Source organism: Leptonotus elevatus, chromosome 1, assembly GCF_054856555.1.
Source record: "Leptonotus elevatus isolate MCC_2025b chromosome 1, RoL_Lele_1.0, whole genome shotgun sequence".
NCBI lineage: Eukaryota > Metazoa > Chordata > Actinopteri > Syngnathiformes > Syngnathidae > Leptonotus > Leptonotus elevatus.
In genome coordinates this window covers 47510782-47534163 of record NC_141239.1, presented here as the reverse complement: position 1 = coordinate 47534163, position 23382 = coordinate 47510782, and the positions used below count along the sequence as shown (strand labels likewise).

The 23382-nt window shown below is 41.0% G+C and overlaps 1 protein-coding gene across 3 annotated transcripts; it reads left to right on the top strand.

The window, feature by feature from the left end:
• Nucleotides 1-805: 805 nt before the first annotated feature.
• Nucleotides 806-23351, top strand: epn2 (epsin 2). Of its 3 annotated transcripts, none has more exons than XM_086061539.1 (10): nt 806-1076; nt 11833-12540; nt 13509-13663; nt 14799-14911; nt 15213-15317; nt 15634-15739; nt 16461-16613; nt 16847-16876; nt 20151-20378; nt 20461-23351. In XM_086061539.1, the coding sequence occupies exons 2-10, from the start codon at nt 12110-12112 to the stop codon at nt 20721-20723; spliced, it is 1584 nt and encodes a 527-aa protein (XP_085917665.1). In that variant the 5' UTR covers nt 806-1076; nt 11833-12109; the 3' UTR covers nt 20724-23351. The 3 variants fall into 3 exon arrangements, with proteins under 3 accessions (XP_085917665.1, XP_085917590.1, XP_085917736.1); XM_086061464.1 differs by having other exon boundaries at nt 16847-16939; XM_086061610.1 differs by lacking the exon at nt 16847-16876 and having other exon boundaries at nt 807-1076.
• The last annotated feature ends 31 nt before the right edge of the window (nt 23352-23382 follow it).

Below are 23382 nucleotides of genomic sequence, written 5' to 3'. Positions count from 1 at the left end.
TACCTCCCTCTAGCCTTGTTCCCTCCTTTTTATCGCGTCATCATCCACAGAGGATGAAAGAAGCCTTTTGATTAAGTAAGCAGTAAAAACGTATTTCAAAATAGTTTTGAAATAGGTGTGAAAAAGGGTCATTCCATAAATATTCCATGCACAAAATACAGAAACATACACTGGATGTGGTAAAAAGTGATTTTTACATTATTGTGTTCAAAATACCTAATAGCTCTTGAGCACCCTCTGAAAAATCATTTTTCGTTTGTCGGTCACCCCCTTGGCCCCAGGGAGGATACACAAAATGGAGGCATAGATCATCTGTTTGTTTTTGACCAGTTAGCTACTCACTCTGACCATAACTGCATCGTCTTTTCTTATTTTTAATTTTATCTTCTGTTGTTCTTAACATTGTATTTGTATGTTTTTAACTGTTGTTGAAAGGTGACATTGATTGTCCAGAAAGGCGCCTATAGATAAATAGTATTATTTAATATGAGCAATGATTTGCAACTCCATCCATTTTCTGAACCGCTACTGTTACTGTTACTGTTGAGTGTACTGTACTTAAATAAATAAATAAATAAAAGTCCAATCGTTTCCCCCATATTCAACAACACTTTTGAAATATAGTACAGTAATGATTTAAATTAAATAAACTTCCAACTACTGGTAACATGTTTCTACTCTTTTGAGACATATTCAGTCTGTGTTTGTCTTCTTGAAACATGCTGACCCTGCTCAATGATCACGTAGTGTTTCATTGACGGCTTGCAGGGAAGGAAGGAAGGAAGGAAGGAAGGTCTTTTGTGCGCGAGTCAGGCCGCGTCGGTCACACCCATTACAGGCTCTCCCCCTCCCAAACCGCCCGCCATGTTCTGGAGGAGGGGAAACCTTTAGCCTGCCGTTAGCATTAGCAACACTTTGGCTCGGCGGAGGCGCAACAAGCTCGCCGCAAATAAGTACACTATCTTGATTTCCCACCCCCCTTTTTTTTTGCTTTTAACCTCTGGAATTTGGGGAACACGTTTAGGGGTTTACAACCCTGGACTCACATTTAAGTCCCACTCAGTTCGATATATACGGTAAGATACCGCCTGTTTTGAATACGTAGAGGAAATATTTAGACGTTTTCCAGAGTTCCGTAATCCAGTTTTTAGTGGTGATGTCTCCTCCGTGCACCCGTATCAGCTATTAGTACATTTGCTACATAGCTTAGCATGCTAGTTGGCTGATTTAGTACAGTTTATGGATCCGATTGAAGGTGCAGACGCGGGGTCTGTTATAATTCCAGTAAGAACAAAGCAAATCGTACGATTTGACGCTGAGTTGGCGACATCTGACGTTGTTTAACCGACTAAAGAGGGGACAGGAGGCTCTGCGGATGGCTAGCTATGCTCCCAACTTTTTTTTTTTCCTCGTCGAAGTGTTACAACACTCTGCGTGTATAAAATGTCACTTGGCTCCACTCTCTTGTTTACCGAGGTGTCGACAGCAATAAAAGGCGAACCAACATTTATCTTCCTGATGGCCGTGCCCGTATTGGGAATAAAGTTAATAAGCAAGTTAACCCACAAGTTTGCTCGCAACCTGCTAACATTAGTGCTAACCGATAGTTTGCATCTAGCCCGTTTCGACTTGAGATTTCGCAAACTTCGAATTTACCCACACGAAATATATTTATTGTCGAAATACAGTACGTGGGCGTGTGAGTGAGCTGGTTCGCGATTATGGGAAATTAAAGCTACGTCAGTGACTCGCTAAAGGATCAATCACGTCAGTTCAAGGAAACGCTGTGATTTGTTCTATTTGTTTACAGCATCGCGGTTTTTCAGTTTCCTATCGATTCGTATTCTTTCCACTAATGGATGATGATGATCTCACATTTTCTTCCATTGCCCTTTGTTGTCATTTTGCGTCATTGGTTTAACATGACAGTACTCTGCCAGGGCGCTGTCTCTGTACAGTACTAGTTAACTGAATTTGTACACAATCGTGTGGCTCCGGCTCGATTATTGTATGTGACTCACTGTGTCGTGGCTGTGGATTGAGCCGGTGTGCATGTTGTCATAAAGAGGGGTGGTAGAATGAGCGTCATCATTGTTGTCATCTCAAGCATGACCGTTTATCAGAGCATAAGGAGATTCAAGGCTGGACCTATCAGGACGTAGCGTACTTCAAAGTTCATCCCTTTGATTCAATCATTTTAGTAATTACTACTTTGATGATTTAGATTATGAATCATGCGCCACGGCAGAGTAGAGGAACCCACATCCTGTTATGTTTGAATTTAGTAATTGGGGAACTAACTGGAAATCGTTGCTGTAAATGTGTGTGTGAAGAAGTCATGCTCACGAGGGATGTGCAGACCAGCATTTTGTTTTCCTATCATTATCAGCTTTTCATCACATGCTTTGCAGCTCTGTCATGGTAGACCCGTTTTCAGTGTGCGTGTACCGTTATGGGAAAAAGAGCTGGTAGTACTTTCAGCAGAGTTTGATTTGCAGTGATTTTTCAACAAAAAACGTAATAAAAACCTGTGACATTTCTGCAAGAAAACATCCAGGGAAAGATCTTTGGTTAAGATTTCTAGTGTTTTAAAAAAAAAAAAATTATAATTTTTTTTTTTTTTACTACAGATGTTAACTACTTATACAGAAATACTGAGTAACTGTGATTAACAAAGGATTGTTTTATCCTATATTGATTTTAGGGCCCAACTGATTAATCGATTAGCCGGTGATTGTAACCGGCTGCTTATTGCCCTATACATCGGCCAAAACAATCAGCCAATTGGGCCAAATTTCCCCTAAAAACGTTATAATCAAAGAAAAGCGAACATTGTGAAAGTACCCTGAATACCCCATTTTGCTCGCGTAGTAGCATTAGCAAGTGTGTGGCGTATGTTATTCTAGTTATTCTGTTGTCATTAAGCATTCTTTAAGCTGTTCAATAACACCCAGTTAGTTAACTGTAAAACTAAACACACAACAATAAGAATTACATCCACTATATATTTAAATACAAAACATGCTTCGTTTTTAAAACAGCGCTAGCCTAGCGCTAATGCGAAAAGTGAAGGGAGGATCTAGGGCTAGGCGGGGGGGTTGGTGAAGCAGACTAATTACGGTATAATAGCCGATTTACGACAGGCCAAGACTTTCTTACACCGGGGACTGGCCAATCAAATAACGCTAAAAATATAAAATTTTTTTGGTGATTTAGTACCGGTACTAAGAAAATATGATACCGAGCCGTTTTTGACGCCAAACCATCGAGGTACAGTACTGGTACTGGTATTCCGTGCAACACTAGCTCTGATACTACAACATCAATACCAACCTGACATATACCCCCTTAGCAGTAGTAACCATGTAGTAACCATGTCAGCTGTATGGAGAGGAGATACTTTACGGCATGACACAGTAGCCGCCCTGGAGCATAATTTGCAGCCATCCTACAAAAGCGGATGATGAACTCTGCTCAGGAGTTGCGGTGGTGGGTTGTCTGGCAAGCTTTGAGTTTTTCAAGTGCCAAAGCCTCCCGTGCTTCCGTCGTGAAGCTGCGGCGGAAGAGTCCCGGCCAGCTGGAAAAAAGTGAAGTAAGGGATGTTGTGATTAAGCATCACTTCAGATGCCCTGCTAACAGTTTTATTTTAGAACTAAAAAGCCCTGTGCTACATGCTACATTTAAGTCAATTGTGTGGAAAGACTGACTGGAAAAGTTGTTACTGTAAAACGTGTTATATATGAGTGAAAATGATGCCCAGTTGAAGAAAAGCTGTGTCTGACTGGCATTGCAAATACTGTAACCTAAACTGGATATATAAAGGTTAAATAAATACACGACTTAATTCACACAAAAAAAAGCCAAAAGCTGTGCTGAATTTTCAGTCAATGTCCGCAACCTGGAGGACATCTGCCTGGCCGTACATCTTTTCTTGTCCTGGCGAGTTCCTGGCTTGCAATGTCCATTTCACTGACTGAATCTATCCCTTGTGTGCTTTCCTGTTGACATAGAAACGCAAAATTAATAACAGTTGGCAATACAAGTACTACTAGTTACTGTAAGTAAAATGTCTTACCGACACAGGTGAACACTGAATGAGGGCTGCTGCTTGGTAGCATGATGATGAGCTCTCACTTGTGCCCGCGTCGGAAACTTCAACATGTCCATCCACAACAGCTGTAAATTAAAACACATGCAGAAAAAATGACACAGATTAGTATTAGATGATATGACTGATGTCTGCATCCATTTGCATTTAATCTTCAACAGTTGGCTTCTTAATATTTATTCAGGTGCATTTTTTTAATGTGCAATACATTTTATTTCAATCATTATTGGTAGGGATGCACCGAAATAAATTTTTTGGGGCCGAAACCGAAAATGAGAAATGCTTGGCCAAAACGCAGAATACAAATTATGCAATTTTTTTTATTATCTTTGCATTTATTATAATTAATTAAAATTATAATATTATTATACTATATTTAGGTCTATTTCGCTCGGGCATTTTAACAAAGCTCAATATCAATTGAAATGCGTCCACACCACAGACATCAGAGACATGTTAGCGAATGGTATATTAAACACCAAACGCGGGGTGAGCAACTGAGCATTTTCTGGCGGTGCAATTGCACTTTATAGTCAATGTACAGTACATTTGTGGGCTATTTGGAGCGGGACGCATTGCGGCGCACTTAAAATCGGCACATTCACATATTCACCAACGTTTAAAAATAAAGAAATTTCTTCGCAGCAGCCAATCGGCTATGAGAATGGACTGCAAAGTCACACACGGCGTCCTTTACAGGTTTGTAGTCAACCGGAGATAGTGGTAAGTGTTGTTTAAAACTGTTTAAAGCAATAGTGCAAAGGTCCTACTCGAGGATAGGTACTCCGTCGGCCTGATAAACAAGTCCCGATCGGACTCCGGCGCTGATTGGCTAAACCTAGGGCAGGATGTGACGCCATCCAAACGCACCAAAAAAGTGAGGTTTTAAATCCCAGCTGAAGAGGCGCGTGTTACTCAGCAGTGGAAGGGGAAAAAATTTATTTAAAAAAAAGCACAATAAGTGGACAGACGAGGAGGTGCAGGCCTTGCTTGCCTACTACGGTACGGAGGAAATACAGAGGGGGTTTGACTCATTTCGGCGGGATGAGAAAATATACCAGCAAATATAAGCCCACCTCGATTCACTAAGAATGCACCACACACAAAAAATAGGTAACGCATTAGAGCAGCACGAGCCGCACCACCTGTATCAACCCCACCATTAAGCTGTGAATCTGGCTGGTTTAGGTGAACAGGATTTGCCCATTCCTGTCTGAAGTCCTCACCATGGCTCTTACACAGGTTGTGGAGCACACAGCTCGTGATCACCATCGATTTGACCAAATCAGCGTTACAGTTATTTCTTTTCAGAAGACAGCGCTATCTGTCCTTTAGCCGCCCAAAAGCATTTTCCACTTTTCCAATTGATGACTGTAGTGCCTAAGCTTGTCGTATCACTGGTCTGAATGTTCTTTGCTGTTGGAAGATTTTTTACAATAAAAACAATTGGGGTGTTTGAAAAAATCGATTTGGCAATATATCGCGATATTACAGCGTGCAATTCTCGAATCGACATACGGCCGAATCGATTTTTAAACATCCATTTTTTATGGGAATATTCAACAAAACGTCTTTCTTAGGGTTAGGATTCACACATTAAGCATGTAAGAATGTTATATGAATGGAACATTAAGCCTTAATATTTTATTTCAGTGCTGTTCAAACATGAAACAGACTGCAACCTGTTTGTTAAATGCAGTGGCTCAGTTATAAGCCTGAATTTTCAGATAAATAAATACATTTTCATACAAATCTTACAGTGTACATGTACGAGTTTACTGATTAGTATTTTCTAAATTTGAGTACATTTTTTTCCCGCAATAATCAATTTATAGATTCGTATCGGGATTAATCGGTATCGAACCGTGACCTATGAATCGTGATACGAATCAAATCGCCAGGTACTGGGCAATTCACACCCCTAATAGACAAGCATGTCCTCTTTGAGTCTTGCCCTTATTGGGTTGCAAATAAGCACCGTTGTAGTAAACACGCTCTCAGGCACTACTTGAAGCAGGTGCACATTCACTGAGCATAAAGCTAAGCGTGAGCCCGCGGCTAATGCCTAATAACAAACCAACGTTTACCGAGCATAACCGCGGTAGCCGGCTAATGGCTAATAACAGAAACTCAAGGCATCTTGCTTTCTCTTTTACAACAAGACTGGCTGGTTTGGCTCTCCTGTCGTCGCACCGGCCATACTTAAAGCAGCTGTAACGTAGCTGAGCAATCAAAGTTGCGGTGTGGGCTCTCCGGCCGCTGTCTGCCATGCCCAAGAGGCTGCGCTGCCGGGCCGGCGCTGCAGGAATGCTGCCATGTATCGATAATATTGATACCATGATAAATTGATATCGTATTCGGATACGACGTGTTGGTATTGATACTTTTCAAAGTATCAATACTTTTGACAAACCTAATTCATATAGATCCTCTTTAAATGCAGCTGGATGAACAGTCGTTCCCTGTACTCTCAAATAGTTGTACAGTTATGTTATTTCTGCTAAAGGTTTGCTATTGCTAACAGACACGGGAACCACAGTGAAGCTACGTTAGCAACCTAGCACAACCTTTTTAAGTAATGGCCCAAAAAATTATTCTCGATTAAAAAAGAAAAAAAAGAAAAAAATAATATATATATTATTTTTTTTAAGTCATTCCGGACGATTACGATTTTAATTGATTTTAATCTAACAAACTCAACCAATATTTATTAACAGGTTTCATTCATTCAAAAATAATTCCTGTGCAAAATGTTTGCTCACAAATGCATTTTGATGGAATGGCATGGGATGGGGGCACACGGGATTTGGCCGCACCCTTTTTTTATTGGGAGATGCAGCATTAACATATTTGCTGATGTATAGTCGTTGGGGTGCATCAAAACCCTTTTTTAATTTTTTTTTAAATATATGGCTGGGAGCCAAAAATGTTCCAATATATCGAGAAATCACACAAGCTAAATATATCTCCAACATATGATGGTTGAGGGGTGGCACTATACATTTTTTTAAAATTTTAATTATTATTAGTAAATTGTGGTCAATGGTTGCCAAAGCGATGTGAGGTAAAACAAAAGACTGCTTCTCAAGACAATCAGTGGTACTTTAACTTTAACTGAAGTGACCTTCATTGTTTCAGTTGAGTATGTATAGTCTACATTTTACCATCATATCTGTTGTGTGTTTTTAGTGTTTACTTTTATAGTCATAGAGGCCTATATAATTATGTTGTGTTCATTGCATAAAGCTAACATCAGCAAACAAACGTTTGCTAATCACACTTAGACTAGTTAAACAAACCTATTCAAAAATGGTTACATCATAATATGTTAAGCTGGCCCAGTAGGTTTTTCTTATAGCACAAGTATAATAATGCCCGATTGATATTAAATGATACATTCTTGACTGTTAAAGGAAACGAAACGGTTTCATATCTAAAATGGCACAGAATAGCTACTAGTAACAAACCAATTATTGTTGAGTACATTACACTATCATATACCTAATTGTGTGTGTGTGTTTTTATTTTACTTTTACAGTTATTTAGGTCTTTATATACCGGTAGTTCTTTTGTGTTCATTACATAAAGCTAACTAAGCTAGCAAAGGTTTGCTAACCACAGTTAGTTAGTTAGTTAGTTAACAAACCTATTTTTAAAATGGTTGCATCATAACGTGTTAAGCTGGAACAATAAATGTTCTATAATGAACACTGTTTTGTTTTAAATGAAAAAAATCTTGAGAGTTAAAAGAAAAACATTTTAAAGGCTAAAATGGCACCACACCTAATATAAATGACCCAATTATTGTTAGTAACCATGCTTAAAAAGTGATATAAATGTACGTGCAATCAATGTGGTCAATGACTAGGTGTCAAGCTCACATCTGATTTTGATGGAGTGGCCAGGAAGGAGCAGCATCTGCAGAATGTGCTGCAGGTAGTTGAACAACCCAACCTTTGCTGCCACAAACGCAAGTTAATCCCTGAATAACATGGTTACTAGGGGTGTGCCAATTTTTTTTTTAATGTTCATTTAGTACGATTTAGAATCGATTTTAAATGTCCCAAAATCGATTTTATTTTAATTATTTTATACTGTCTTGCCTTTGTCTGTGTGTGCCTTTATTTGGAGCGCTGTACATGTTGTACCTGGTTTGGTTCCACGCGGTCTAATATACTGTTAAGTTGTAGCCACATTAGAGAGTAGAAGGAAAAAGTCACAATCAAGTTATTCCAATAAAAGTTTATTTTTTCAGCGTGGAGCCGTTCTTTTGAGTGATAAAAGTGCAGAGAGTTGCGCGCTAATTAACATTAGTGAGTCAGACTGGAGTAGATCATTACAATTCCTTGCACTTCTATAGATTAAAGCAAAAATCATTGTCAATCAAATCATTTTGAATAAAAAAAACAATCATTCTTAATCGAAAATCGATTCTGAATCGAATCGCAGGGCCAAAAATCAGAATTTAATTGAATCGTGAGACATTCAAAGATTTCTACCCCTAATGGGTTACTCTTAGGGAGACATTTCTAGTGGGTGAGTGGATGATGCATAGGTAAAGTAGAGGGGACTCTGTCACTGACTGAGCAATTTAAGTTTAGGGTTTAGTTCAGGGTTCACCACTTCCAGTCCTCGAGGTCCGGAGTCCTGCAGGTTCGAGATGTTTCCGCCCACTAGCACACCTGATTCATATAATCAGATCACCAGCACGCCTGATAACGATCCTGATCTTTAGTATCCAGGTGTGTTGGTAGGCAAAAACATGTAAAACCTGCACGACTCCGGACCTCGAGGACCGGAATTGGTGAACCCCGGTTTAGTTAATATACACTTCTTTTTTTTCCATTAGTTAGCCACTAAAGAGAGATTCTTTCTCTATGTGTGTCAGTATTGCTCCTTGTGTAACAAATCCACACAGCCATGTTCCATTGACCTCCATTCATTATGTCCACAGGATGAATGAATGTAGTTTTTTTAAGGTTGAGTTCTGAGAAATTACCAATTTATTTGTATAGCGCTTTTCAGAAGACGCAAAGACACTTTACAAAAACACAATTGATTAAAAACTACAGTCAAAAGAAAAATGTAAGCAAAACTTCAAAATATTTATAACAAAAAATCTCAACAATACATAACGTAGAATAAACACAGAAGCAACAAGACAAAGGACAATAATCAGAGATTTAAAGCAGTTGTAAAAAGATGGGTTTTGAGGTGAGATTCAAAAGGGGGTATGTCAGTACACGGATGTGTTTATAAGCCATTATTGACATTTAAATCGATTGAGAGATGCTTACATTTGCACTGCAATCTAAGCATTTATTTTTCGTTCTCCCACTCGTGTCGACTCAAGTAGCCTATATGTTTTTTTGTTGTTTATCTTTACTTAGTTTGCTAGGTCGAATGCAGTCTTTCTAAATTTCTGAGGGTCTGACAGAAGGCAGAACTGACCTTTTAGGGCGCACTTACACTAGGGCTATTTCTTCGGTACCGTACTGAAGCCTGATTGCCCCCCCCCCCCCCCCCCCCCTCTGCTCCCCTTCGGCCCGCACTTGCATTACTCTAACCAAACCGTGCCCGGGCCCAGTTGCCTCCGAAATATACGTCCTCACATTGATTCATGCAAGAAGATGTCATCATAGTGGGACTGCATTTCATCATCAGACCAACGTGAGCCCTTTGCTGCTGCCATCTCTTTGCGAAGGGACGCTCTGGTTGTTGTATGGTCAACAGTTCTGCTCGCTCGCTATATAAGGCATGGGTACGTTTTGCGTGGCGAGTAGTTGCCGCGGCTGTGCGCATGTGCGGCCAACCGTACCGTTCTCTGGCCCACCTCTCCCAATCATGCTAAACTGGGGATCCGAACCGTACTCGGGCGCGGATTGATTGTGCTCACTCTACCGGACTTTAGCAGCTAACGTGCTTGGGCACGGTACAATGGCCCTAGTGTGAGTGTGCCCTTGTTCCTGCTGACTTGTGCAAAATGTCCCGACTTGTGAAATAATGTCAAACATAACACTTATGGGACAACTTATAATTGCCAGGCAGAGCCAGGTGGGCAAGGGGGGCGAGGCTTGAAAGAGCCCATGATGGATGTGTGAGTTCATATGGAATTGAAACCTGCTGTTGGTTTATGGGTGTCCTATTATTTCAATGGCATGAGGCTGCCTGAATCATTGAGTAGTTTATTTGGATGAACCTCCACTGACACATTTGCACCTTTCTCTATATAGGCTCGTGGCCCGAGAGAGCTCAGCAGAAGGAACTAAGGAAAGGGGTCCGGCTGTGTTTGTGGGTGGGGGTTGTTCCGGTTAGTGTGTGTGCGCACGCATGCGCATGTGTGTATTTGGGCTGGGGTTAGTAGTGGGGGTTGCTGCGATGGACAAGACAGACTCTCTTCTCTTCCTCCTGTCTGCAGTGAGTGAATAGGTGATTATTGCAGCAGATGTGTAATTAGGCCTCAGTCGCATTCATGGGTATGCACGATGATGAGGGAAAGTTAGTGGGGTGGCAGGGGGGCATGCTCCACAGGAATCACATTTCACTGGCATTAAGTGAATTTACGGGATGTGCCAAGTTGTTTCCTTATTCCCCAAGCACTCTCACTCATCCTCGTTTCCTCTCCAGCTGTCCCTCCATGGCATGGCTAGGCCGGAAGCCACCCTGACAATGAAACATTCAAGGAGTGTCTTTGCAAATGACGTGTACAACTCTGAACACTCCCTACTTTTACACCATCACTTGGTTGTGGGGCATGCTGATACATGCTGAGGATATTACTAAATAGGAAGTAGAAAGGAGTACAGTAAACCGCATTTTCTCTTCATTATCTTCTCCAATACTGTAAGAAGTGATGCACTTGAATACTATAGTTAATCAATTTTAGCTTTGTCTCTGTTCCTTAACTATCAATTAGGATTAAGATAGAGGCCACAGCTTGCCAATGCTCTAGGTCAGTGGTTCTCAACTACGGTCCCCTAGTACCCCTATCCAGCCTGTTTTCCATGTCTCCCACAGCCAACACAGGTGTTTCAAACAATCAGCTAATTAAAAAGCTCTGCATGTAGCCCGATAACGATACTCAGCTGTGTTGGCTAAGGAAGACATGGAAAACAGGCTGGATAGGGGTACTCGAGGACCGGGGTTGAGAACCAGTGCTCTAGGTGCATAAGATTAAGTTTGTACAACCTAGCAAGTAGCTATAAATAATTTTCACATAAGAACTAAATGACTTATACTATTTGTTCCACCCTGTTTTTGCAATGTATCAAACATTACAGTCAACTGAACTTGAACAAAAAAAATAAATGTCCGGATTTCTGCCTTGATTTGTTAACCTTTAAATGATCGTTTTACGGTTACAGACATGTCTTTCTTGACAATCATTTACATCATCATTAACACAATAATTAAATTATATTATATAATACATTAGCAGTCAAAGTGAGATTCAAAATTTAACATGTAGTCACAAGACTTTCATGTCTCAACAGTTAATGTAGTTTCAAAAAGTTAGTCTCTTTGAATAAAATTGGGTTGTGAATTATTTAGATTATTCAATAATCACTAGATCATATGCCATCCTCTTATGATTTGTATTTCTCAGTTTGTGTGACGATTTAAAAGTTAAACATATGTCAAGCCCAAAATAGTCTGACAAATTCTTCATTGTAACATAACATCTGTCACCTGTAATTCATTAACTATTATTTTGTACTTCCTAGGTAAATGGCATGGTTGCAAGTACTGCCGGCACTTTGTGTGTGGAGATGGTTTTAACAGACGTTCTGGAGGACTCAGGAACACTGCGCTGGCCTGAAGAAGCCTCATAAACTCTTATCCAGCACAACGTTTTTTTTAGACGAGGAGACATAGACTGTCCTACGTGCTGTGAAAGGACACACAACTGTTGCTTGAATACGCAAAAGTTGTGGCGTAAAAGCTCCTATCTTTGTGAGAATTTGAATTGTTTATCGTCTGTGTCCCATCTCGACCGCCACAATGCCGAGCTCCACCATCCGTCGGCAAGTGAAGAACATGGTGAACAACTACTCTGATGCAGAAAAGAAAGTCCGAGAAGCCACCTCCAATGACCCTTGGGGGCCCTCATCTTCACTCATGTCTGAAATCGCCGACTTAACTTACAATGTGGTAGCCTTCAGTGAGATCATGAGTATGATCTGGAGACGACTCAACGACCATGGCAAGAACTGGCGTCATGTCTACAAAGCGCTCACCCTGCTTGACTACCTGATCAAGACCGGCTCGGAGCGTGTTGCGTTGCAATGCAAGGAGAACATCTTTGCTATCCAAACGCTGAAAGACTTTCAGTATGTTGACAGAGATGGTAAGGACCAAGGTATCAACGTGAGGGAGAAGAGTAAGCAGCTCGTGGTTCTTCTTAAAGATGAAGACCGTCTCAAAGGAGAGCGGTAAGATAATAATCATCAAATTCAAACACACAGCAGATCTTTAACGAGTTGTATACTGTTATGTCCTTACTTAAACTCTTAATATCTTAAGCAGCCTACCTCAGCGTTACTGACGTGTTATGTTGCATATACGTCTTGCATCGTAGCATAGGTCTTGCTCGAAGGAGTTCTCTGTGTGGAAGCAACCAGAACATTTTTTCACTGTAGATTACTACCTGAACGGCTGCCATAGAAATCAGAGAGAAGCGACTGTCTCATACAAAACATTTTACCTTCAGAACCCTGCAGTAAACAGAATTGAGTAAGGTGTTCCCCTGTCTTGCAAAGTTATGTTCGTGCATCATCCCTGAGCATTATAACATGCTTATATTTATCAGCACAGATCAATTTATTTTCTAGTCTTTCACAGTCATTACAGGCTTGTACTTTTTACTGCAATGCTTATGTGGAACCTCAGCCAGATGCCTTTACTTATCCCACTTCTTTTCTTTTGGGCATTCTGCAATTAACTTTGGGCACACTGTAGACAATCCGTAAGGGCCTGCACTTTCCAACTGTAAGATCGTGGTTTGAGTCCCGCTACGGACAAAAGTAATTCCAACTACGGTAGTTAGAAGAGATGCAAATCTGACTACTCTCAAGGAACCCTTGAGCAAGACATAGAACCCATACCAGGCTCATCTCAGTGGTGCAGCGCCATTTACATGCTTGAGCTCTCCTTGTGTGTGATCTTGTCTGTGTAGTGTACAACAAAAATAAATATACAGCAGAGTGTCAATATAATTTCTCCTTGAGGAATCCCGAATAGTAGAAAAAAATGTAATGGTTTGTTTTCAGCAGGGTTTTTTTTCCTCCTAAATTTTCACCCTTACTGAATAGCACTGTCATTTTGTCAATCATGAACTTTTTAACGACATGCTTTTAAGCTTGACCTTTTTAAAGAAGATTGATGTGTTTGGTCTGGTAAGGTCTCAGGCTTTGAAGACCAAAGAGCGTATGGCCCAGGTGTCCACAGGGAGCAGTCAAATGGGCTTTGGTCGAGGCTCATCCCAGCCCAACCTCTCTACATCCTACAGTGAAGAGTACGGCAGGTCCGAGGGCTCGCCTGCCTCCTACCATGGCTGTGAGTACCATTTACCATCAATTACCATTAAAGCACACCATTTTTTAATAATGAAAATGTGTATTGTTGTCAAATGCCCCAGTTAGTTATCTCCTTCCACTCCTGGTACTTTTTGATTCTGGAAGGTTTGCAATTCACTATTCTACAATGTGCCAGCACCAAAACAACTCCACGATGATATACTTGAAACCAAGATGGAGATAAAAGAATAGGAAAAAAAATAGTCACAAAGTGGGTTAACACACACAGAGGGACAGGCGTAAACACAGGAGAATTTGAAATGAAAGTGTGAACATTAGCCTGTTTTCTTTTCACCGTTTGACATGCAGTCGTTTGTACACAGCACCAATGCTGCATGTGTGAGTCTGTGTGCGTTTGCAAGCATGTGTTTTGAGCCTGCGTGGATCGTATATGTGTTGCACACAGTGCACTCTCGACCTTAGTGTGTGGCCCACATTCTTTCAAGGAAGTACGCTTCAGTATGTGGCTCTGAGGCGGAAGGTCCAACAGCTAAGTCATCATTTGAGAAAGTGGAACTCGTCTGGCCAATAGAAATAAGACAGCGCCGTCATTGTGGGTGTTGCCAGGAAAAGATTTTTGAGATTCCGCTTAAAACCCTGGGCTATTGTGTGTTAGCAGAGTGTGACTGAAAACAATAACAACTGTGGAGTTGACCTATCATATGCCTTTGTTCTCAAAGTGTCCAAAGTTAGGTCATCATACACAAAACAACATATTCAAAATTGCATATACTTACATTTTCAGTTCCCCAAGGCTCTAAACACACAGCACTATATTTTTTATTTGGTATCAGCGAGTAGTCAAATGAATACTCACAAATTGTACAGGGTCTAAAAAAGTATAGATGCATCCCTTATTCCCTAATATTTAATTTGGCCCACAGTCTTTTTTGCAAGTCGACACAGTGTACATTTGCAAAATGTAAATGGTTGTACTCATACTGTGATGGGTCACCATGTCCGTGTTCAGCTTTATCCATGTTAAGAGTATCTAATCGAATATATTAAAGAGTCCAAAAGTTCTGAAGACACACCTACAGACACTTTCATGGTATGTTCTCTTATGTTCAAGTATGTTGTCTGTAAATAGTTTTGTGTCGGATTTTGTCCATCAGCTACATCTCCCAATGCGGGATCAGAATTGGAGCAAGCCAGACCTCAGACAAGCGGTGAGGAGGAGCTACAGTTGCAACTGGCTCTAGCCATGAGCAGAGAAGCAGCAGAGCAGGTACTAAACATGTGTGCTACGTGGCAGACAATGAATCACCATGAGCACACATTACTTCAATGTATAAAATCGGTCTCGTGTTTGAAAAATGGCTTTGAACGAATGGCCTGTCTAGTTTCAGATCAGATGAAATTGTTCGGATGGAGTGTATATGTTTACTTGGCATGTATGTGATGGAAAACAAATAGTGGTGTAAATATTGTGTGTACCTTTAGATTCATATAAAATGTATGTAAACTAGGCAAAGATTAGGTGTAAATTGCTTGGGTGCAGTTTGTCCTTACTAGTGCCCAATTTACAGGAGGACCGCATACGCAGGGGGGATGATTTAAGACTGCAGATGGCCTTGGAGGAGAGTAAGAAAGGCGGACCAGACTCTGGCAAACTGGCACACAGGAAAAAAGAGGTGAGTTACCATCAAAGCGTGAACATAAAGTGACTCAGTACCATTATTCTAATTTAGTCTCCTCATGCTTATTTTGCCTGACCTCATCTCCTCATCTCCTCATCGCCCCGAAGCAGTAATGAATCTAGCGTCTAGCATAAGATGGCCTACTTTTGCCCACTAATTTTGTGCCTCAATAGATGGCATGACTGTTCATTTTATAAACATGAGATGATACATCCTAATACAGTTTAGTTTCATATTAAATACACAGTTCAGAATAAAAAACAGTTTCCCCTAATGTTGCTTATGTTTTCTCATTCTGCTTTATTTTTAGCCTAAGTCATCTGTGATGGATTTGATGAATGCCCAAGAGCCAGGCGCCAGTGCTGATCCCTGGGGTGCAGGAGCTCTGGCCAAAGGAGACCCCTGGAAACCATATGGTATACATACCAGTACATTTGCATGATGTTGACTTTCTGGCTTTAGGGGGGAGTTATCAGGTACAGAATTCTGTGTGAGTGCCTCACATCTGTAGAGCTAAGAACTGTTGGTTGACTCTTTGTTCGCTAGGAATGCTGCTCTGCAGGCCCAGTGACAATAAAGCAAAATGCAGAGGAGGGTTTCCACTGCACAATTTCACCCATGACAGACCACGTTTGTGGAGGAAAATATGTGCCTATTTCTGAGGGGTTGTGAAGAAACACCCAAAACGGTTGAGTGTGAGATTCTGTATCACTACACCGATTTTCAGTTTGTTCACTTACCCCACTTATGTTAAATAGTGGTTCTCAGAAAACATGGTCCACAAGTGTGACATGAGAGACCTAAAAGGAACTTGTTCAGAACCAGGGAAAATGATGTATGCTTTAAATCAAATCGCAAGAGATTATTGAATGTTGTGGCGTATTCACTTGGTTCATATTGGACACACGACACACTCAAGTAAGCTAATATTTTTAACTGAAGTATTTTTACACAAACTCGTGAGCCTACACTACCTGTGTTAGAAAGTTAGTGACAGCAGGACAGGTAGTTTGAGCCGAAAGAGGGATGGGTTGGTCATGTGACTTCTGCCACCGTAGCTTGCATGAACATCTCTTATGAAACCACTCATTCCTGTACCTCATGATGACCCCACCCATGCTGTTTCCAACTCCCAAGGTTCTGCCTCCAAGCCGGCAACCTCAGCGGACCCATGGGGGGCTCCTGCCTCAGTTCCACCCATAAAGAGCAGTGATCCCTGGGCATCAAACTCCACTCCTGCATCTGATCCCTGGGGGTCGGCAGCTACTCGCCCCAAGGCTTCCAACACAGGTAGCGCATAGAAAAGTGTGCCATAGTGATTGTGATGTTATCAATGATGAGGTAATTATGTAGAACGAATTATGGAACAATCTGCTGGAGACTAAAAAATGGTTTGGTTGTGCCATTTGCGTTTTTGTTTCTTTGAATCTACTTAGATATCCATACACATATTTGTTTTGTCTGTTATCCTGTGTCCATGTGTTCGTTTTTGCTTTATATTATATGTATATGTTCCCATCCAGGTAGCTTTGACCTGTTCAGTGAATCCAATGGTACGTCCAAAGAGGACTTCTCAGAGTTTGACAGCCTGCGCTCCTCCTCCTCTGTCCCTGCTGGTACTCACCCTGTCCTTGTCTCCCTATTGACACAGTCTGTGTTGTTCTTCCTCTGTGCCCTCAGATGTCCCAAAATTTCTGTAGGGCACAGACATGTGTCCTGTCTTTGTGTGTATGTTATACTACCAGACTGGAGCAATGAGCCACGACAGACGTTTTTCTTTTCCATGACAAAACCAATGAAAGAAATGCTGCCATTACAATATGATTTTGGAAAATAAGGCATTTGCTCTTGTCTGGTAATGTATCACTAAGGGTGTTATTCTTATTGTGGTGTCACCTATCTGTACTTTTTTTCTCACAAGGCTCAAAATAAGCAGTTTCGTATCACGGTTTGTGAGTCAAAATTTTGTGCCTCAAAACACATTAAATAGCAAAACTGAGAATTACGGGCTTTAAGGTTTTTCCAAAAATGTAACCACCAAAATGGTCCCAAAAAGCTTCGCTGGGCTGGATGCGCTCGTGTCTCCTACACTGATTCGCAAAACAGCTCGTCCAAGAAAAAACAAAACAAAAACACAAAACGATATTGAGCCTATAAGTCTAGGTCTTTGAAGGATTTCCAAAAATCTGCTTGACACAGGTATTGGTGGTTTTCCCTCTTGTGGTGAGATCCTGTGCGGAGGGCAGCACTTTATGCAGATCTGCGCTTCATCTCAATGCAAACATGTTGGATACCGTCAAGGACCAGAACATAAACAGTGGTTTTAAGAGTTTCCAAAAAGTGTGCCAAGGTTCTGTTAAAGCAGCAGGCTTCTCAAGTGACTAGCTCTAAAATCTGAAGGGTTCCTGGGAGAGTCAGTGCACCCTTTTTGTCATAGTCATATGTGAATTGCTATTATTAGTTCATCCTAATGACACATGTAGCAGATGGCTTGCTGGGTTTGGTACGTCTCCATCACTCTTTTTATCCATTGCTACCAAAAAGACTGTCTGTCTCTGATGTCCTCCCATTATAGCCTTTTCTCATTAATGTACTACATCAAAAAAACTCACCTGCAGATGGCTGCATTGTATCATTTTGAATTGAGCTTTCAATGTTTAGATGTTGTTATCAGCAAAGCTGCTGACATAATTTGATCAAATTATTATTCATAATTAATGATATTCATCTGTGACAAAACACTAATGTTAATTTCTCACAATAATGATTTAAAGGGATACTTGACTCATTTTGCCATTTTCAGCAGTTAGAAGTGAATATTTTGTCTAATTAATTCGATAACTACGACAGCGTATTACGGCCACGTATTAAAAAAAAAATTACAGGGCGGGGCAATATTTTTTAAAAAACTTTATAAACTCGCAAATTTATAAGTTTTTTTCTCATAAATTTGCGACTTTATAAAGTGGCAGATTTGCGAGAAGAAAACAAAAAAACTTACGAAAAATACACGTAGCGCACTACTCGACTGTTTGTGCCAATACTTTTCGGTCGGGTTTCCAAATAAGGAGATAGTTATTGCTTTAGCATAGATTAACCATATCATGTTAAGCATACGCTCTTTGAACCGTTGTGTACGGCCACTGGCCAGCGACAAAGACACCTTGCTTTGCAAAGGTCCACACCCCGACGATCAATTTAAGTAAATTTGTTAAAATGTATATTCAATATATCAATATATTCATGGTTCCAGAATTATTATTTACACATTCATACATTGATTATTATATTATTTTTTTTACCAGTATCTACGTTGATGTGTCGAATCTGCTGCTCTCCGTCATTCACTTGCATTTACCTAAAGTATGCTAGCATCTGATTGGATAGTGTTCGTCAGCTGACGGGATCAGGAAGTGTTGTCGCTCTGGCTGCGGTGAATGACAAGTAAAGTTTTAATTTAAGAATGATCCGTCTCCATCCTGCCTTTTCATTTTATGAACAGTGTCTCATTAACCACCATCGAATCCTCACATGATTAGACTAGCTACGCTACATGTATTTCTCGTAAGTTTCTGAGGGGTTTTTTCTCGCAAATTTGCGACTTTATAAAGTGGCAAATTTGAGAGTTTTTTTCTTGGAATATTGCCCACGCGCTCTAAAAAATATATATATTTATACGTGGTCCTAATGCGCCGTCGTAGATAACTACTATTTTTCGTGTGCAATTAATACCTTTAAAAACAGATTTTGCCACTTGACTAAAAATTACATCAGATGTGCTCAGGGCGCAGGTAGCAACCAATCATGGCTCAGTTTGCGAATATTACATGGCCAAACCCAGAAAACAGGTGAGCCACGATTGGTTCTAACCTGAACCCTGAGCACACGTGATGTCATTTTCAGTCAGCAGCAAGTGGCAAAATGTATTTGTAAAGGTATTAATTGTACATGAACAATAATGAAGTTTATCAAATTAATTATAGACAAAATATGAACTTCTTATTGCTGAAAAATGGCTGAATAAGTCAGGTGTCCATTTTTTTTTACCTGTAGGACACAAGATAAATATAAAATTGGAACATTTGATTTAAATAAATTTCTAAGTATTTTCAAATAATCACTTTTACAAAATACATAGGAAATCACAATGCCTCATTACTGGTAAGCTACTTTTATGAAGGCCCTTGAGGGCTGTCTGATGCCCACTGGCACCTAAATAGCTTCTCTTTGTAGTGTATGTAACTGACTATACTGTACAGTTGAGGTGCAAAATATTTGCAAATCATTGTTTTCTGCTATATTTATTATTACACAAGGTCCCAACTTCACTGAAATTGGGGGTTGTAATATTCAGTATTTTTTGGGGGGTACAAATATTTGTTGATTAAATTTGAATTTGATGGGTGCGACACGTGTTAAACCGGGGTCAACAAAGGACTGTAAGTTGGTGAATGAAAGTTCCAAGTGAGATGATCCGTTGCGTTGCGCGCCATGAATGGGAATCAAAGCAGCATCCCAGAACTGGTCAGTCGGTCACAAACAAGGACGGAGTGATGGTCACCATCACTCTACAATCTACAAATTCAAGTTAAAATGCTATCAACACAGCATGACAATACAGGTCATAATGTGTTTCAACAGTGTGGCTTATTAAGAGAGTGCGGGTAGTAGAACAGTCTGCTAATGGTCGGCCCATCTGTTTACAAATTGAAGACTTATTGAATAGGATATATGTCAAAAGTATTTGTACTATATTCTGTTTTTATTTACATTCTACTTGATTTGTAATTGGGGTTTCTACATGTGACAGCAACTTCTGTTTTGCAGGTCATGGTGGTATAGCATCCTCACTTCCCTCCCAAGCCAGTCTTGCTGGCAGCAGCAGTTTGGACCTCTTCGACCCCCTTCCCACTTCCACCTCGACTTCATCAAATCCAACCAGGAAGACTCCAGAGTCTTTCCTGGGCCCCAATGCTGCCCTGGTCAACCTGGATTCTCTGGTGACCAAACCAGTCCAACCTGCACCAGCATTCAACCCGTTCTTGGCTTCGACAGGTAGGCACATGTCGGCTGGTAAGATGCAATTGTTTTGAGCCAACAAAAAACGACCGAGCATCCACGACCTGTGTTCATTTAGGTGGCGCCGCTGCAGCCTCCTCCGCCCAAGCCAACCCCTTCCAAGTGGGCCAGCCGGCACCTCCAACCCTCAACCAGATGCGAGTCAGCCCCATGCCGCCGGGGTTCGCCAGCGGCGGCATGTCCGATTCCATGGCCATGCCCTCCTTGCCCAGCCCGATGCCCGCAATGGGGGTCGGCGCTATGTCCCAGCCGTTGATGAGCACGCCCCCCCAGGCTGGGGCGCAGCCCACTGGAGCCACCAACCCATTCCTTTTGGGATGACCGCGGGACAACTTAGACCCAGAACCCCCTCACCCCCAACCTCTAGAAAGCTTCATCGGGAAGTTGTCTCGTCCCACGTCTCCCTTTTCTAACCAACCTGCAGCAAGGTCGTAAACAATGTGGCATCCTTTTAACATTACCACACGCTTCCTCCTCTTCCTCGCTCAGTGCTACGAACTGTGTTCCATTTTGATCCGACACTGATGTAGATCACTGTCCATTTGGCATGAGAGTTAGAGTAGCAGGGGTGTTTACATTTTGTCCCCCCCACAGGAGGTTACAGGTTAAGACAGTCCACTTGTCTCTCACCTGCCTTCCCTGTCGCCGTAGGATTGCTCCCTTCTTCTGTGGAGTGACAGAAGCCTGACTCCACTAACGCCAGGATCTTATCTCGTCACTAGAGCTAATCTTTTATAAGCCCTGTCAGCTGAATAGTGCGCGTGTGCGCATGCATGTGTGTATGTGTGTGTGAGTGGTTGCACATATTAGTGCTATTACACTGTGTAATTTCCAGTAAGCTTTTCTTTCACTTACTGGAGTTAGAATGATAGAGACCGTCAGATATGTTTATACTGTGTGCGTGTGTGTGTGTGTGTTCCAAAGCAGGGATTTTGCACATTTTGTTGGCTTTTTTTTGTGTTTTTTAGCAAATTATTTCCGCGACTGTTGGGCTCACCATGACACCTTAGCATAAGCAGGGAGGCTAGCTGCAAAACATGATGTGACAGCTTAAACTTAACTTTTTCTGTACCACTCCATCACAGCGCCCATATGGGCACTCCATTGAACCCCTTTTTGACCCAGCACAAAACATGCTGACTTCCAAGGGTCACGGTTTTTAACATTGTGAATGCTGAGATGAACTGTCAATGGCCCAAGCCTACAATTCCATGAGACGTACGAAATTAAGGCCCCACCCAAATGTTCATTTAGATATTAATACATGAACTGTGATAGAATCAGTATTCAACAATATAGTGAGGCATTGTGGGAAACTTTATTTTTTTGTTTCTACTAGGGTCAAAGGGAGTTTGAACGAGGGATACCAGCTTCCATGTGTACTTGAATGAGCAAATGTCAGTTTGTAAGTAGAGTTCTCCCCCTGTGGTGGTTAAGTCTGCAGCATCTTGTGTTGGCACGTTGCACAGTCAGCCAATCAGCAAGCAGCGTGGAGAGTGGATTTACTGTGACTTAACCATCTGCAATGATTTTATCCGGTGAACACGCAGCAAACTGTGTTACAGGGAGGAGGTAGTAGGTCATTTCTCGTGGTTACTTTTTGCTATTTACTCATGTTAATCTTTAACAGATCCTTTTTTTACGTTGTTGAGGTTGTTGAGGTGTTTTTCTATTTGTAGTGTTTCACCCTATGGGTCAGCCATTCTCTTCTCTTAGAAGCACAACTGTTACCAAAGTCACAGCGACTAATCTCCGAGGATGCCCCCTAACCCCAATTTTTTTTTTTCCTAGAGTAGACCCAGCATCAGGGTCACACGTCACTGTTTTTTTTTCTGTTAGTGGATGCACACTCCATTGTTACTTTTTTCCATGTCATTTAGAGCTAATTTTAAGTTTGTGCAAAATGTTTCTATATTGGAGGATTACTTTGTAGAAAAAGTGAGTATGTGTAAGAAGAGATGATAGAGACAACTCTTCTATCTCTTCAATTGTCTATCACTGCCAATATTTTTACTTTGTGTTTTCTGTTCTTTTGGTGTGCTGCCGCCCCCCATTTGATGTGCTGTGCTAGCTAAACAGGACCCTTCATTTTTGCTCTAAATTCAGACATTTCTCTCAGGCAAATGGAGGGGCAGCTTCAATGTGCATGAGTTGGATAAAGCAGAGGGAAGCTGGTGATAAAATAAAAAAAATGCTTGGCTCATGGATGGGTGATGGATGAACTGAATTCAATGCATACAGTCCAGTGAAACTGTTGAATTGCAAACAAAAAATATATGCAAATATTGCAGTACCATAAAAAAAAGAAGAAGCCTAATGTGTTTTGCAAAGTTGGATTTGCTAATACTCGTTTATTGAACTGCACCTATAGTAACATAGCTAAGACGTGCTGTTTTTCTCACCCTCCTTGATTTCACTAACATTCAAGCGATGATGGAAAAATGTGATGGCTGCATTAAACAAAACAAAAACAATGTAACTGTTGGATGACACTTCAAATGAGGACTTTTTCCTGACTGTTTCACAGTGGCGGTGTAGTTACATGTGGCCTGAGTTAGGCAAGCTCATGATGCATCACTTTGTATTCACTATGCTTATTGAGGAGTAACTGACATTACAGACTGTCTTTATATGCATTAATAGCCACCTTTTTATTCTTCTCCACGTCTGTTTAGTTACCCTTGTCGTCGTACTGGGAGCAGGCTGCTTTTTATTCGATACATGCTAAATCTGTCGGCATTATAACTGTATAATATAATTTATCATTTGTACTATTGTAACATACCGTTCTTTTTTTGACCTTTATTATTCTGTGTAATGGGTTTTTGTAGGTAACGTCACCGTGGAATCTTAACGGCATCTAAACAAATGAGCGCAGCAGGCCGCAGCCTATTGGTTGAAGGTGTAGCTGCATTGGATCAAAATAAAATGTATATCACTTCAGCTCTGTATTTTGTCACAAGCCTTTTTTTTTTTTACT